The sequence below is a fragment of the Dryas octopetala genome, chromosome 3 (assembly GCF_963921425.1).
Source record: "Dryas octopetala chromosome 3, drDryOcto1.1, whole genome shotgun sequence".
Taxonomy (NCBI): domain Eukaryota; kingdom Viridiplantae; phylum Streptophyta; class Magnoliopsida; order Rosales; family Rosaceae; genus Dryas; species Dryas octopetala.
In genome coordinates this window covers 11760004-11776251 of record NC_141368.1, presented here as the reverse complement: position 1 = coordinate 11776251, position 16248 = coordinate 11760004, and the positions used below count along the sequence as shown (strand labels likewise).

Here is a 16248-nt window from a genome sequence, read left to right as displayed (position 1 = left end):
GAAAAAACATCTTTGCATGCAACTTTCTTTCCTCATAATCTGTCATATGACCAGTTTTGTGATAAGGGGAGTTCAGAACGGTTGTATGTAAATGTTTCTCCAAACAGTCGGGCTGGACCAGCCCTTAACATGTTTGGTTCAGGCCTTAAGCCGTGATTGGGCCTTTAAAAATTGGCCTCAATCCAATTTTTTTCCTACGGGCTGAAGCATCTTTGGGGAGATTACAGGCACTCTGGCCAGCCCTAATGGAATTGCAAACATATACTGGAAGTGCAACATTTTGCTAACTATACGACCAAAATCGACAAAATGAAATTACAAGTATTAAAGTGGAATTTCGAGCAAATTATTGCTAAAAAAATGAAATTTGGCCTAATTTGTTGAAAACAAAATTTATGACTTAAACTGTAAATTTAAGTCGTTTCATATGTTCTCCACTTCTCCCGTATTTTTTTTTTTTTTTATATTATGGTCATGTAATATTGTGTTACTGGTTTTCTGACTTGGGGCATATGAAATCCTTTATTTGTGAAAAGACCAGTTCTGTTTTGGAATAGATGTAATACTTTTTAGCTTTTCTCTCTAGAAGGGGCCCTTGTTCTTCCTAATAGATTCCCCAAGAATTGGTTTTACACGCACAATTTCTTTCTCCTTTATAGGATTTAAAGTGAGAAATATTTTGACGCCTGCGGTGCTCTGCAATTTGGTACGTACGATGAATTGCCTAAAAGCATGCTAATATTGTTTGAATTTTCTTTAGTTGACAAACATGTATGCATGTAGGTTTACATGGGGAAGAAATCTTTGCATATATGTGTACAGATTTGCATATCCCAAATGTGCGTTTTGGGTTATAGGTCTAGAATGTGGTTGATCGATCTTATTCTACTTGTCACAATTGGATCTCTAGCTTCGATTAACAAAACTGAAAAACCTCTTTTCTCTTTCTCATTCTCTGGCCTGAACCAATTTATTTGAAGCCAAGATAAATGTGCAGAAGATGAAAAAACTGAAAAAAGAATAATGAATAAATTAAGCTTCTTAATTCATAGTTGAAACCATCACCAATTTCAAAGTTGAAACGCCATGCAAAATGAGAACTTCACCTCCCATGCACCAACTTCATTGTGAGTGAGAAGATGGCGCCTTCAATGTTGAAGCTGTTCTTCCATCAAACATCCTTCTTCTGTTAACAGTGTAAAACCAAAATTTCCGAATGGCTGGGGAGGTGGGGGTTAATTAACAATAGAGTCGATCAATCGATCAGTGAGAAACTTGGATCAAAGTGTCAAAAAAGTAGATATGTTTAAGGGCTTTAATTAATAATAATTCTGGTTTATCATTTTCAGTTAAATTGATCGAAATAGAATATATTCTCTCCTGATGTGTTGTGTTGACATTGTGGTAGGCTGCTCGCTACTTTCTGAAAGTAATACTGTAGAAGCGAGGGACTAGTATCGATTGATCGAGCCAATACTGAGGTGGGGTTGGACTGGCCTCCATGCATTGTCGGAAGAGCGCGCATACCCCACATATTATATTATTGCTTGGAAATTTCCAAATGCGGGTCCACCTTGCCCGCTGACTCAAACTTTACGGTGCTTCATTCACTTCCACAGCTCCACAGTGACAATAACACTCGCGTCAAACTCATGGACCAAAATGTGTAACTCTTTCTTAATCGATGACGATGTATAGGGTTGAATATTGGCCAAATGAACATCTCAAATAAATCTGGCCTCTTTCATCCAAGAACGCAACCATTGATCCCGGTCAATATTGTTTATATCCTTATTCTACTTGTCATAAAAAATACTCTTTCCAATTGGCCCTCATGCTTGATCATCAATATGGTTTCTGAATTTCAAAATTATTTAATGTAACTCTAATGCTTTTCTACCGTACATTAATATGATCTCTATTGTCAAATATATTCGATTTTCTATTAAATTAATCATGTATAACTTCTTTATAATTAATAGATTTTTATCCAATGAAAATCCTCTTTTGCTCAACTATAATTCTCTCTACCCCTACTCTCTCTCTCTCTCTCTCTCTCTCTCTCTCTCTCTCTCACAAACACCCTCTCCTCTCGTCTCTCTTTCTCCATCTGCGTTTCTAATATTGGTATACTTCACACTCGAGTACTCAGCTATGCACACGTCTAACCTACGAATGGGTCGTCCGCCAATTGTCTTTTTAATTTCATATCAGCTTCATTTTCAATAAAAAAGAAGTGATGCTCTGAATTTAAGTTCACGCAACAAAAACCAAAGTCGATCGTTTTTGCTCTGTTCAAGAGTACCTTCTCTGTTCTCTCAATTCCACAATTTCCATTTGCAAGTTAAGAAGAGATCACCATGGCTTTGGAGGTTGTAAGTGGAGCTTTTCTCTCTGCTTCGTTTCAAGAGGTATTTCGTCAGATGGGTTCTGGGGAGGTCATGGAGTTCCTCAAGGGAAAGAAACACACCGATCGATTGCTGAAGAAGTTGAAGATCAAGATGTTGTCTGTTGATTCTGTTCTCAGAGATGCCGAGGAGAAGCAACTCACTGACTCAAATGTGAAGCAGTGGCTCGATGAGCTTAAAGAGGCTGTTTATGATGCTGAGGACCTCTTGATGGACATCAAGACAGAAGCGTTAAGGCACAAGATGGAAGCTGATCATGATCAATTTGGAGGTAGCACAAGTTATAAGGTACAAGACCTCATCTCTGCTTCGTTTCATGCTTTTGACCACACAACACTAAATTCCAGGATAGAGGAAATTCTTGAGTCACTAGAATTCATTGTAGAGCAAAAAGATGCCCTTAATTTGAAAACAGACGATGGACACAGAATATCTGAAACAGTGCTACCTTCAACTTCTTTGGTAGAATCTGATGTGTGTGGAAGAGATGAGGAGAAGGAGAGCTTCATTAAGTTATTGTTATCAGATGATGTGACTGGCAATAAGATAAGTGTGGTTCCTATAGTGGGCATGGGTGGTATCGGAAAGACCACCTTTGCTCGTCTCATATACAATGATGACAGAGTCAAACAACACTTTGACATCCACTCATGGGTTTGTGTTTCACAAAAATTTGATGTTCTTAGAATAACACAAACAATTTATGAGTCAATTACTGAACAAACTTGTGATATCAGGAATCTCGATATGCTTCAATGTAAGTTGAAGGAGGCTTTGACTGGAAAAAAGTTTCTCTTCGTTCATGATGACGTTTGGAATGAGAATTATATTCATTGGGATTCCTTAAGGTGTCCCTTTGAGTCTTGTGCACATGGAAGTAAGATCATTGTCACAACACGCAATCAAGATGTTGCAACTATGATGAGTGGTACTCTTCAAACTCATCGTCTAACACAAATATCTGAGGAAGATTGTTGGTTGTTATTTGCAAAACATGCCTTCGAAAATGCAAGTGCTAGTGCACGCTCAGATGATCTTGAAGTAATAGGAAGAAAAATTGCTAGAAAGTGTAATGGTCTTCCTTTAGCTGCTAAATCACTTGGAGGTCTCTTGAGGTCTAAATTAAATATGGAGGAATGGGAACAAATACTGAAGAGTGAAATATGGGAGTTTTCACATGAGAAAAGTAAAATTCTACCAGCTCTATGGTTGAGCTATAATTACTTGCCTTCACATCTAAAGCGTTGTTTTGCCTACTGCTCTATATTTCCCAAGAATTATACATTTAAAAAATCAAAATTGGTTGTGTTGTGGAAGGCTGAAGGTCTTTTAGAACCCACAAAGAATCAAATGGTGGAAGAAGTTGGCAATGGCTTCTTCGATGATCTAACCTCAAGGTCATTTTTTCAAACAAACTATGTGTCTGAGTTCATCATGCATGACCTTATTAATGATTTAGCAAAGTTTGTGTCTGGAGAATTTTGTGTGAGGTGGGGGGATAGTTACTCACCCAACATTGTGAGTAAGACTCGTCATTTTTCATATATAGGAAAATATGGTGGTCATGGCTTTAAAAATTTTCAAGCTTTATATGAAGCTAAATATTTGCGCACTTTCCTCCCTCTACAATATGTGTATGGTGAAAAGCTCTAAACATTGGATGCCAAGGTACTACATGATTTCTTTTCAAAGTTACAATATTTAAGAGTGCTCAATTTAGCAGGCTATGATTTGAAGGAGCTGCCTAATTCAATTGGCAAGTTGAATCATTTAAGGCACCTGGACCTATCTTATACTTTGATCGAAAAGTTACCTGATACAGTGTGTACTTTGTATAATTTACAGACACTATTGTTGTCTCATTGTAAAGCTCTTACTCAGCTGCCCACCAACTTGGGAAGTCTTATCAACTTGCGCCATCTAGATATTAAGGGTACAAAGTTACAAAAGATGCCAGCGCATATGGGAAAGTTGAAAGACCTCCGAATGCTAAATTACTTTGTGCTAGACAAGCATAGTGCAGGGCATGATATTTTGGAGTTAAAGGAGCTTCGGTATTTGCGCGGAACACTTGGTATCTCAGGACTTTGTAATCTCGCTCATGCCAAGGATGCTTTGGAGGACAACATCATGAGGGACAAGAAACATCTCGATGGACTAGTTTTGGAATGGGAATCAAGTGTAACGGATGATTCACAAAAAGATAGAGAAAGAGAAGTGCTTGAGAAGCTCCAACCTCATACAAACCTAAAACAGCTCAAAATTTATTCTTATAGAGGCACAAGATTTCCAAGTTGGTTAGGACATCATTCTTCCTGTAATCTGGTTTCTCTTCAACTTATGAATTGCGTAAATTGTTTGCTTCTGCCTCCATTAGGGCAGCTACCCTCCCTCAAAGAGCTTCATATTAGTGGGTTAAATGGTGTGGGGTCAATTGGTCCTGAGTTCTATGGTGACAAAACTTGTGTAATTAAACCATTTAGATCTCTGCAAGTTTTGATCATTGAAAAAATGTGTGAGTGGCAGGAATGGTATGTCGTTGGATGTGGCGATGAAGGTGGGGTTTTTCCTAATCTTTGTAAACTGATTCTCAGGGATTGTGTCAAGCTAACCGGGGGATTACCATTAGACTACTTCCCGAAGCTTCAAACACTCAAATTGAGTAAAATTAATTTATCCCTGACTAGTTCACAAGAGTGTAAATCCCCCAAACTCTTTTCCCTCAGTACGTTGGATATATCTTATTGCCCAAATATTGTATTTTTTCCCGATGGAGGGCTGGATGCGCCCAACCTGACGGAGATAGCAATAAGCAGATGTGATAAATTGAGGTCGCTGCCTGAAGAGATGCACAGCCTTCTCTCATCACTTGAGTCTCTGTATATAAACAATTGTCCAGAATTGGAATCATTTCCGGAAGGGGGATTGCCGTCAACATTAAAATTACTTGGGATCATTTCTTGCAAGAAAATGATGGCAAAGCGGATACAGTGGGGTCTACCAAGACTCACCTCTCTTACATACTTGGAACTTGGGTTCAAAGATTGTGAAGAAGTAGTAGATGATTCATTTCCGGAGGAGGGGCTGCTGCCCACCACTCTCAAATATCTCTGGATCCAGGATCTTTTGAATGTTAAGAAGATGGACGGCAAGGGGTTTCGACACCTCAACTCTCTTCAAACGTTGTGGATTTCGACATGCCCTAAGCTCCAGTGCATGCCAGATGAAGGGCTACCCAATTCTCTTTCTGTTCTATATATCTATGAATGTCCTTTTCTTTCAGAACGGTGCGAGAGAGAGAAAGGGGAAGACTGGCCCAAGATTGCTCACATCCCCACCATATGCATCGATGGGTAGCGCATATGATGTATGAGAATGTACGTGTTGATGGGTCGCACTCCCACCCAGTTGTGTGAATTGTAATTATGCAATTCCCTCTCAACAGGTAATTTTCTGCAAACTCGATCTGCTTCTTTGTCATCGGCATTCTGTAACGTAAAGTCCATTTTGCATGTTTCATTTGCCCATCCTCTTCAGAAAGACTGTACAACTGTGCAATTCTTAATTTAGTTTTCATAATCCAATTGCCAATGTGTCTTCTTCATTATATATTCAGAAGTTAATTGAAACTGGGTATTGATGGAGGAATGACTGTCATTACTAGCTTCAACTTCCAATTTGTAGATACATGAATTGACTACTTGTAGGTTGTAATGGAAAAATTTAAATTAACTTCTCCACAATATGCCTAATGATTTCTTCCTCTCTTGGCTTCCTTGTCATCGATTTTAACTGTGAGGAATTTTTCCCTCTTTGTTATCCACTTTAAGAGATTCGCTTTGTGTCATGCAACTTGAGTTTGGTTACTGAAATGCTTGCTCTAGAGACTGACTACAAAACTTGTACATACAACTTGCCAGATGAAGGGCTACCCACTTCTCTTTTGGAGCTACAAATCTGGGAGTGTCCTTTGCTAGAAGAACGGTGTGAGAGAGAGAGAAAGGGGAAGAGTGGCCCAAGATTGCTCACATCCCCTACATATCCATCAAAGGAAGCGCATATGATATTGTATGATGTGTTGATGGGTCCCAGCTGAGTTGTTGTAATCGTAATTATCCAATTCCCTCTCGATCAGGTACTTTTCTGCAAACTCTGCTGCAATATTATATTGAAATTCCAAATGTTTGAACTGGAGTCAAGTGTGGGGAGCCAAACACCTCCAATTTTCTCCTAAAAATATTGATTTTTGCATCCCATTTACAGCTTGAATGAATCAGAAGGCCTTGTGACTATTGACTAGCTAGTCACTGTGTTCTGTTTTATATTGTTTTTATGACAAGAGCTTCTACAATATATGCGTATTCAACTTTTGAGGCCAACAATTAATTCTTCCTAATGTTTAGCTCTAGATTGTATATAAACAATTGAGTATAGTGCTGAAGATTACTCATTTACTATAACATACGGGTACTAATCTTGAATCTATTTTCCATTTGCATGTTTCAGTTGCGTGCCCATCTTCTGAAAACTTCAGGATCAAGCTGGTAGTACTACTGTTTTTATATGTGCTCTATATATATATATATATATATATATATTGCTGGTGTGCTATCAGCTCCGGATGTTGCAACTATATAATATGCTTCCACTAAAGGTGCTTCACTTTTTTAAATTCCATAGGTTTCAACTTTTGTATACAATTCAAGACAGAGTTATTCTCATTCTCTTTAATGCCAATTCATCCTTAGCCTTGGTTCTTGAATTATACTAAGGAAAGCTGGCTAATGTATCCACTTTGTTCTCTGTTCTTTACATGCATGCAGTATCTCACCGAAATTTTTGTGGGAGGCTATCAACTCTCAGACCCCTTGAGGATGCCCTGGAGAGCCAGGAGATGTGTATGCTTTGGTGGCACTGGCATTTCTTTGCCTACCTGCAGGCTGCAGCCTCTTACATAACTGTGAAAGGCTACGTGTATCGAGGGAGGGATGGATGTCAAAGGCTTCAACTGGAGCAGACTTTGAAACAGCAAAAGAGGCAGTTCCCAATTTGTAGTGATATACTGCTGTGTATATAATTGGGAGACTTGGAGACACTACTAGATTCTTTAGTTTTTTCAAGACAGTGAATGACTAGTACTTGTGGATTGTATTGGAAGATTTTAAACTAATATCCCAACAGTATTTCTAATGATTTCTTGCTCTTTTATTTGACTTCCTTAGTTTCTTGTTATCGATTCTGTAAGAAATATTTGCCTCATTTTTGTCCTCTGAATTGATTTCCTGTTTGGAAAGAGCTCCTTTCTTTTTCCACCTTATGAGATTTGCTTTCTGCTATGTTGAGTTTGGATACTTAAACGTTTTGTGCTTGCTCTGGTGCACCTTCTTGTATCTCGTTTGAACCATTGTGTGAGTTGAGTATTTTTGTGGTCAAGCTTCAACTTCAACTTCAAGGGTGTAGCTTAGGATTTTCGAAAATTTCGCCGAACTTCAACTTCTTGCTTTATATTATAGTATAGATATGCTTCACCTTCACCTAGTCCGATTGTAAAACTCAGTAGTTAAGCAATGACAAGTTGAGCTTATAACGTGTATCCATACATAGAGCTCAAGGCTAAATTTTATTTTTTTAAAAAAATGAAAGAATTTAAAAACAACAAAAAACTTGTGGGACGGAACCCCCTCTAGACTGAAGAAGGATTCGGAGCCTCATACCATAAAAAGAGGACCTAAAATTGAGGACTCAAACTCCACACAACACTCAACAACCTGTAGAGTGTAATTGGGTTGTGCTCTCATACTTATCTTAGGGGACTTCCAACACTTAATACACTCATATCACGATATATGGGGTTCTAGAGTTTTGCAGCACACAAGGAAAATGGGGTGATGTAGTGGGTATGAGATATTAAACACTTAATTCAAATTTGTAAGCGTATTTTAGTCTTTAAAGTTCAAAGAGTATACATGTAATTTACAGGATCTAATATGAATATGCACTAAAACTCACTAATGATCTTGTACTTTACTCTAGTTTTTTTTCCTTGGGCAAAATCTTTTTGGCCATGTCATTGAACAAAGTGTTTTGTTTTTTTTAGCCAAGGTCATTGAACAAAGTCTTTAATCTAAGCAAAAGTATGCATTTTAAAATTTTAGACTTAAATGACGTGTAAGACCTTTTAAATTTGTTGAACTTGTGTCACACTTTCAATATTTATTTGTTGTCATTTTGAAATAAATGGAACCTTCATTCCTATACTTCTAAGTTCTAAGCCGTTATCCCACCTCCCTTACCATTTGGACCAACCGCTCAAACTTTAACAAAATCTAGTTAAATATGAGAAAATTATTAAAACTTAAGATATTCTTGGAAAAATAATTAATGGTTAATTGTATATTTGTATATACCACTCTCAAACTATGTCATGTTTGACATTTTGCCTCCAAACTAAATATTTTGACACTTTACCCCAAGTGTTTATAGGAATTAAGTTTGAGGGTAAAGTGTCAAAAATATTAGTTTGAAGGGTAAAATGTCAAATATGTCATAGTTTGGAGGTGGTATATGTAATTAACCCTTAATCTTTTGCCAATTTTGTTAAAAAATAGTCATTTTTACAGCACTACTTTGTGCTGCCCTTGGCTGCGTTTTTTAGTGGGTACTTCAAAATTCTAAGCAAAAGACCCGCCAAAACCCAAAAAAGAGTTTTGGAATAAAGATAAATTCTTCATTTCTTCTTAGATAGAGATATCAGTTTCTGAGTTTTTCTCTCCCACCAAACTCCAAAAACGGATGCCCAGTGAAACAACCCAGGATCTAAAGGTGGTGTCTTTCCCTCTCAATCTCAAAACCCATTAATTATTTGGGATTATATACGAACCCAATTTGGGTTGTAAGGGGCCGAGATCTGAGAATCAATTCCTTGACAAGCTTTCTTCTAGAGCCATATATATCGATTCTCCAAAGGGCTTTAGGGTTTAATTTGGTCTGAATCGACACTCTTCTCTCACTTCCCTTTGCTTCGAAGACTTCAATCTGCCACTCTTTTGAGCTTTGAAGATGTATGGGATAAAGGCATGCGAACTGGTCAAAGAAATTGCAACCGGCGAAAAGGGGCAGCTCACGCCCTTCAATGTAAGACCCAACTGCCCATTTTCCCTAATTTTGTTTGTTGTTCCCAGATTGATTGTATATACCCTCTAATCTGATATATATATATATATATATATGTTGCTTTCATCTTACAGAGTAAATTATTTGAGGAAGTAATCGTTGAATGTGATCGACATTCTTCAAAGTTCCAATCCTCGATAAGGTAATATCAATTTTTTTTTTTTTGGCTTCTATTTTTCCATTTCATTTTTCTCATGAGTCATGGCATTACCATAGCAGCAAATTACATGCTCCATCTCAGTGGCAATGACGAAGTTGTTTCAAACTAACTGCTGAAATAGTGTAAAAAAAAAAAAAAAAAAAAAAAAAGCTAAAACTATATAGCTTTGCTATGATGAAGTTAGGATCCATATCAATCCCAACGCTCTCCCATAAATCCATCTCAGTGTTCTGACATGTTTCTAAATTTTGGGTTGTTGAGTTGAATTTTAAATTTGAGGCTGATAGCTGACTTGGTTATGTACTGCTCAGACTTCAGAAACATAATTTATATCATGAGTTTCGGAAACACTTATGATGTTGCAAATATGCAGGCACTACAGTGTTTTATGCGTTTTAGGTGTTTTAAGTGTTTTTAAGTGTTTTTAGAAAAAGAAAAAAAAACACAAATAAATGCATGCATATGTAGTATGCCTCAGTGCAAGCATAAATATCGTCATGTTGACATATATAACCATTTGGTATTTTAAAACTTGTTAACGCTCCGCCATGGTTCAGGCACTGCATTGTGGTTGTGTTGGTGTTATAATGAAAGGGACTTTTTTCCTTGTTACTTGATTTTGTAAATCATTAGGGTATTTGCAATCTTATATTGGTTGCATTCTACATCTCATAAGTCAGTTATTAATTATTTATTTATATTGTGCCTGTGGAGGCATTCTGATGGACATAATATATACTTGCACTAATGTAGGGGAAGCACTTGCTAGAACTATATTCCTTAGAGAGCTAAGGATCGTAGAGAAATCCTCTCTAGGACCTTGAATCTCAAGGGAAATAGAAATAGATAGATGGAAAACTCTCTGAAATTTGTATTTCAAATATGATAATCTGGATGATCATCCAGGTTACAAAAGAGCCTTTATATAGGCCTAAACTAGGTACACTCAGATGCATGTTCAAGATGCATTAAAGCTAAGAATAGTCATAATGATAGATGCATGAAGTAGATGCATTGAACCTACTGTACTACATCATGCACGTTTTACTACATTCTGTCTTACATCAAAGATCATGATTTCCGTATATAATTTCCTATAACAAAGATTTATGATTACTTCATGTAACTCTGGCTTTGTTGTATGCGTACTTAATTTAATATATTTTGTTTCTTTGAAAACTTTTGTCTTACTAACTTTAAGATATACCAGAAAAAAAAAAACTGTGCCAGTTAAGATATATCAGACTATGAATATATTATATTACAGCGTTTACTAAATACTAGAGGTTATCTTTTACTTTTGTTGGTACATATACTCTGTTGAGTCAGACTTTTACTTTTTCAGTGTGGACTGTGGACGTTAGGTAGTCCCAACATTCAAAGTTCCTGATCATCATGTAATAGGGGCACTCTGGCACTTTCTTTAGGAATTCATTTATAGTTTGTTGAATTTGTTTTGAGAACTCCCATTTCAAAGATTGTCTAAAACTGTGCATCTATTGTGGTTTCTGTTTATGTTTCCATATGCCATGATATATCTTTTGGCTTGCATACTCAATCAACTCATATGACAATGTTGAAACAGGAAAATGCAGGAAGAAGGATTAGATGTGACAGCTAAAAATGAGGACCACTATGGGGCACTCATCCACCACCTCTCTTTAGTTCGCAATAAACGCTGCTTAATGGCATATCTGTACTTTTTTATCTGTTGTGTTATTTATATGACTAAACTTCTTCTTTGCTAATTAGTATGTTTTAGGTTTATCATCTTCACCAGCTATTTATTGCATATGGTTCTTGCAACCATGCAGGTACAGCCGAGCAGAAATTTTACGAAATCTGACATGGAAGGTGGGGTCTGAAATTCCAGAAGAAATTCGAGAGAAGCTCAGTGACTTAGAAAAAAAGTACTTTAAGGATCATTATGCATCTATAAAATCGTATATGTCGAAAGTGATACTTGATTTGGCAGTGGTAATCTCTCTCTACACACCCTAAAATTAATCTTCATTATAAATAAACTCTCAATTTATTGAGTCTTTCTCTATGATATTTGGATATTCCCCGTGAATTACAATTAAGATGGTTGTTGATTCAATGGACATGTTAATAACGGAAATGATTCAAGCAAGATGACTGTTGGTCGTTAATGACTGAAAAGTTCTATAGTTTTAATTGAGGGGTACAATGGAGATGTTATTAATGAAAATGATTTGAGAAACTTGACTGTTGGTTACTTCCAAAATTGAAGACAATAGCTTCCTTCTTAAATGAGAAGTTTACAGACCTGTTGGCTGCACCAAATTTGTTGCATACTGTGCTGTGGTTGAAAATATTGTGATTATGCTAGGGTCAATGCTGTTTAGCCTCAGTGAATAACAGTGATGAACATTTTTTTTTTTTTTTTGGGATCTTGTAAGCAGAACCTTTATGTACCAAATGCTGGATTTTAAAAGTTCACTGACATCTCTTTAACCTTTTGTGCTCATAATGGGAAACCCTGGAGAAAACTGTGAAGGAGGATTATGGGGAGTAAGCAAACATGACAGGAAAAAGCAAGAAATTTTAAAATATTTTATATTGGGCGATCATAGGATCTGGAGGTCTGTCAAGCATAATATTATTGGTAGCTACACAAGCAAGAACATTCTTATAAAGAATAATGATTGTCATGTTAGCTGCTGAGGTGCATATAAATCATCAATTTAAATGTACAGTTGAGTTCTTCATATTGACTTCTAACTTTTACTTAGAAAAGCTTTCCAAAGGAATCCTCACCTGAAAAAGCATGTTAAATTACTCAGTGTCTGCATGTTAGACTCGCATGGCATGGGTGTACGGAATGTGCAATATGCCTATTATTAAGTAGATGCCCTATGGGTTTGCCTAACAAAGGAAAAATTCTAGCCATGTTTTCCTAGTTCTTTAGAGTAAAAAATGACTCCTCTATTTAATTAGATTATCATTCTGAGTTCTTGTGTTTGCCAGGATATGGTGCCGCCGAAAGATCCCTACATCAAGGTGAGAGTCCTTGATGACATTGGTGAAGGAATAGTATGCAGTGATAAGACAGCCAAGTTTGCTCGCCACTCAATGCATTTTCTTAAACGAACTGATGCTGAGCAGTGCATCTCACGGGTACGTTTCATTAACCTTCTAGCTTGAATCTGCATCCGCTTGGGGTTTTCAAATTCCTAGCTGTCTAACTACTGTCCTCAACTAAATCTAATAGGGCTTGATGGAGGAGCTCACAGGCTGACCTAACCGGCGTGACCTGCTAACTCATGAACCTGACAGCTTCAACCCTCTTCCTTGGTTACTCTATGTACTATTGTATCATGTTCAGTTTCTGGTTATATTGATAACTTTATTCTTAGTTTTCTTAATAATGTAGCTTTCTGACTGCATGAGCATAAAATGTCATGTGTAGCAGTTCCCTGCAGATAACATGATGATGAAGTTGATAGTTAAATGCAGAGATTTCACTTATACCTACTTTGTCAAATACACACTATTGGTTAAAGTTAGATCCAGCTTTTATGATGAGTGCAAATAGCACTCATTAGCCCTTAATGACAAACCTTTCATCTCCATTACTCTTTATCCTAGTCGTTATTTAGTTAGAATTCACTTGATCTTAATATTTCTCCTTGATTGTGGGCATATAGACTCGCTTAAACATGACAAACCAAGTAACCAACTAGTGCTCACATGGTTGAATTGCTTCTGGTTAAGATTTCACATCCCACTAAAGTTTGATTGCTTGTGCTTCATCTTCAACAAAACTGGCTCTGATAAACTCTTTATTCCAAGAACTACATGTGGTTAATCATTCACCACACCCATAGGCTCCAAGATTTTTGGGGACTGAACTCTAACAGTTTGGTTAAAGGAAGCCAAATGCTTCAGAGACCTGTTTAGAAAAAAGAGTGACAATAGTTTGAGGCTCAAAATTAACCCAAAACTATTTTAAGGCATAGTGGTAGTGTGACTAGTGTCTCACTATCATACCATTAATTATCCAGATGGAAAATAGGGGGAAAATCAAATCAGTAATAACATCTGTGTATAGGGAAAATCAGGATGTAGGTTAAATACTTCTTAGGTGCATTGTAAATTTGCTAAAGCTCTATTTGTTTTAATTGAACATGTTTCCAAGGCACATGATCATATTCCTATTATCATTATTATTATTTGTAAAAAATGTGTTTTTTAAATAAGTAGACAAAAAGACTTTTCCAATCCTTAAATTAGTAACTTTTCTAAGTTTCTTAAAAAACATTTTGCCAATTTTATTTTAATTTTTTGGTTTTTTGGTTTTTTTTTTTTTTTTTTTTTAAGGAATGAAATTATTGATCCATCGTATTCTAACTTCTCTCACGACTGGTATTTGAGTTAACTTCGAACATAATAACCGTTGAGAGAAAAGAAAAAGGGAAAACATTAATTGAAAAAACAAATGCATTAAAAAACTTCCGTTCCTTTTGCCTTTTCCCTTGTGTGCCGGATCCTGTGGAAATCCTTAAAAAACTTCCCCGCCATGGTTTCTTCAAAGAAATGGGCATCCATCATATCTTCCATTGCTTCTTGTATATATTTCCTTGTCATTATCCTTCAAATTCCTCTTTTCAGGTAATTACAATTTGCACTTCTGTTTTAATTTCTCTTAATCATCATTCGTGATGCATGAATTTGAAATATCATTTTTATAGGAAACACCCAAGAAAGAAAACAAATTCAAATGTCTCTACAATATTCAGTTTTACATTTGCTCATTGAATTGAGTTCACACATCAGAAATTTGTATATAGTACGTAGTGTGCTTGAAATAAATATCGGTTTTCTTCTCATTGTCCCAATTTTGTAAGCTGAGACGATATCTTTGTTTGCCCTGGTTTTGATGTGTTACACTTTTTAAAGGGGTTGAATATATATGCCTTAGAATTTAAAACATATGAAATGCATTATAAAAATGTTTTTTTTTTTTTTTTATTTGTGAAATCTGGGTTCTATTCATTTTAAATATATTTATTGATACCATCTATATTGGTATTTACTTAGGCTGCATTTAATCAATTGGCCAGCTACTGGAAAATGGTCATAAATAAAACAAACTAGCACCAAGGTTTTTTCTTCTCTGAAGTGGGAACCATTACCATGTGATTATTATTTCAAAAGCAGTAACTGTACCACAAACACTAAGTTCGAAATTCTAACACTATGTGGCAGATGTAATGTTAGTGCTTTAGTTGGTAGAAATAAATTGGGTTAAAAGGGGGAACAATGCAATATCAGTTGGTACAGAAAAACTTTGATTTATTGTGGTGGCTGTAATTTTACTCATGCCACCAAATTCTTCCTGCGTATCCAAATTCATCCCTGAAATAACAAAAGGAATATATATATATATATATATATATATTTCACAGATTTAACATATTATTATTCTCTTTGCTCCCCAGGGTCCCCTGTAGAGATGGAATATGTAGAACACCAGTAGAGGTAACATCCTCTCAGTTGATTGCATGTGAACTATTTCCTTTAGTTGTAGTGAAGGCACTGGTCTACCCGGGGGCTGTTGCAAATGCATTAGTCAAAAACAAAGCAATCCCAAGCTATAATAGTTTGAAGTTACATAAGTTCACCAATGTAAAGGCAACCACTGCAATTTCTGATCTGCAGCGCCTAGAGGTTAGTATATATGCTCATAGCATTTCTCTCTCAACTCCTATGTGATATTGCTGAAACGGTGAAACCTTTATCATATTTGACTTTTATTAGGATAATTTAGGGGAAGGAATTTATCTGTCATATCTTTTTTGTTAAGAATATTAAGTCCCAGGTTGAGCGATGGAAGTTTTAAGTCTGTCTACTCGTTATCAATTGTTTTCGAGTTAGATGTTCCAACTTTTACATACCATCAAAGTAGACGATTCATTCACGTGTTAGGTCCATATCAGCCACACATGCTTCATGTCACGCAATATAACTAATCCACGTGTAAGAGGAGAAAATGGGAGATAAGAGGAAGAGATGAAAGATAATCAATGTAATGATTTAAAAAACTAAAACTAAAACTATTTGAAATTGTTTGAAGCCAAAAACTATATGAACTAAGAAAAAATGCACTAGCGAATAAAGCATTTTCAATGAGAGCAAAAGGAGAGTAAGTAGTACTTACAAAGTACATAGTAGATTGCATTCTGTTGTACTTATTCTCATTATGGCTTGCACCAGGTTCTTGTTGGAAGCTACTTATCAGTGGCAGGAGCACTTATGGGTCTTATAAAACCAGGGAGAATGAGCCTCTTTGGTATGCTTCTTATCGTATGGGGCCTTGTTAGGGAAATCATTTTGAGAAAATCAGTGAGCACAAATCGTATATATATTTACCCAGCAATGTCAATTGCCATGTTTTCTGCCTTCCTGTGTATAGCAAAGGATGTAAGGAGGATAATTCGTAGCTGTAGAGGTCCGCGGATTGTGAAGGCAAAACATTTATAA

The 16248-nt window shown here is 36.3% G+C and overlaps 2 protein-coding genes and 1 pseudogene across 3 annotated transcripts; all 3 read left to right on the top strand.

The window, feature by feature from the left end:
- The first annotated feature begins 2076 nt into the window (after positions 1-2076).
- On the top strand, positions 2077-7362 carry LOC147290912 (putative disease resistance RPP13-like protein 1; annotated as a pseudogene). The gene is made up of 3 exons (XR_015121147.1): positions 2077-5853; positions 6329-6543; positions 7232-7362. The product of XR_015121147.1 is annotated as a putative disease resistance RPP13-like protein 1 (transcript).
- Positions 7363-9128: 1766 nt separating this feature from the next.
- PSF1 (partner of SLD five 1) lies at positions 9129-13157 on the top strand. The gene is made up of 6 exons (XM_086238199.1): positions 9129-9542; positions 9656-9723; positions 11327-11437; positions 11556-11718; positions 12733-12882; positions 12977-13157. The coding sequence occupies exons 1-6, from the start codon at positions 9468-9470 to the stop codon at positions 13001-13003; spliced, it is 594 nt and encodes a 197-aa protein (XP_086094325.1). The 5' UTR covers positions 9129-9467; the 3' UTR covers positions 13004-13157.
- Positions 13158-14274: 1117 nt separating this feature from the next.
- Positions 14275-16248, top strand: LOC147290910 (uncharacterized). The gene is made up of 3 exons (XM_086238384.1): positions 14275-14376; positions 15207-15435; positions 15982-16248. The coding sequence occupies exons 1-3, from the start codon at positions 14285-14287 to the stop codon at positions 16246-16248; spliced, it is 588 nt and encodes a 195-aa protein (XP_086094510.1). The 5' UTR covers positions 14275-14284.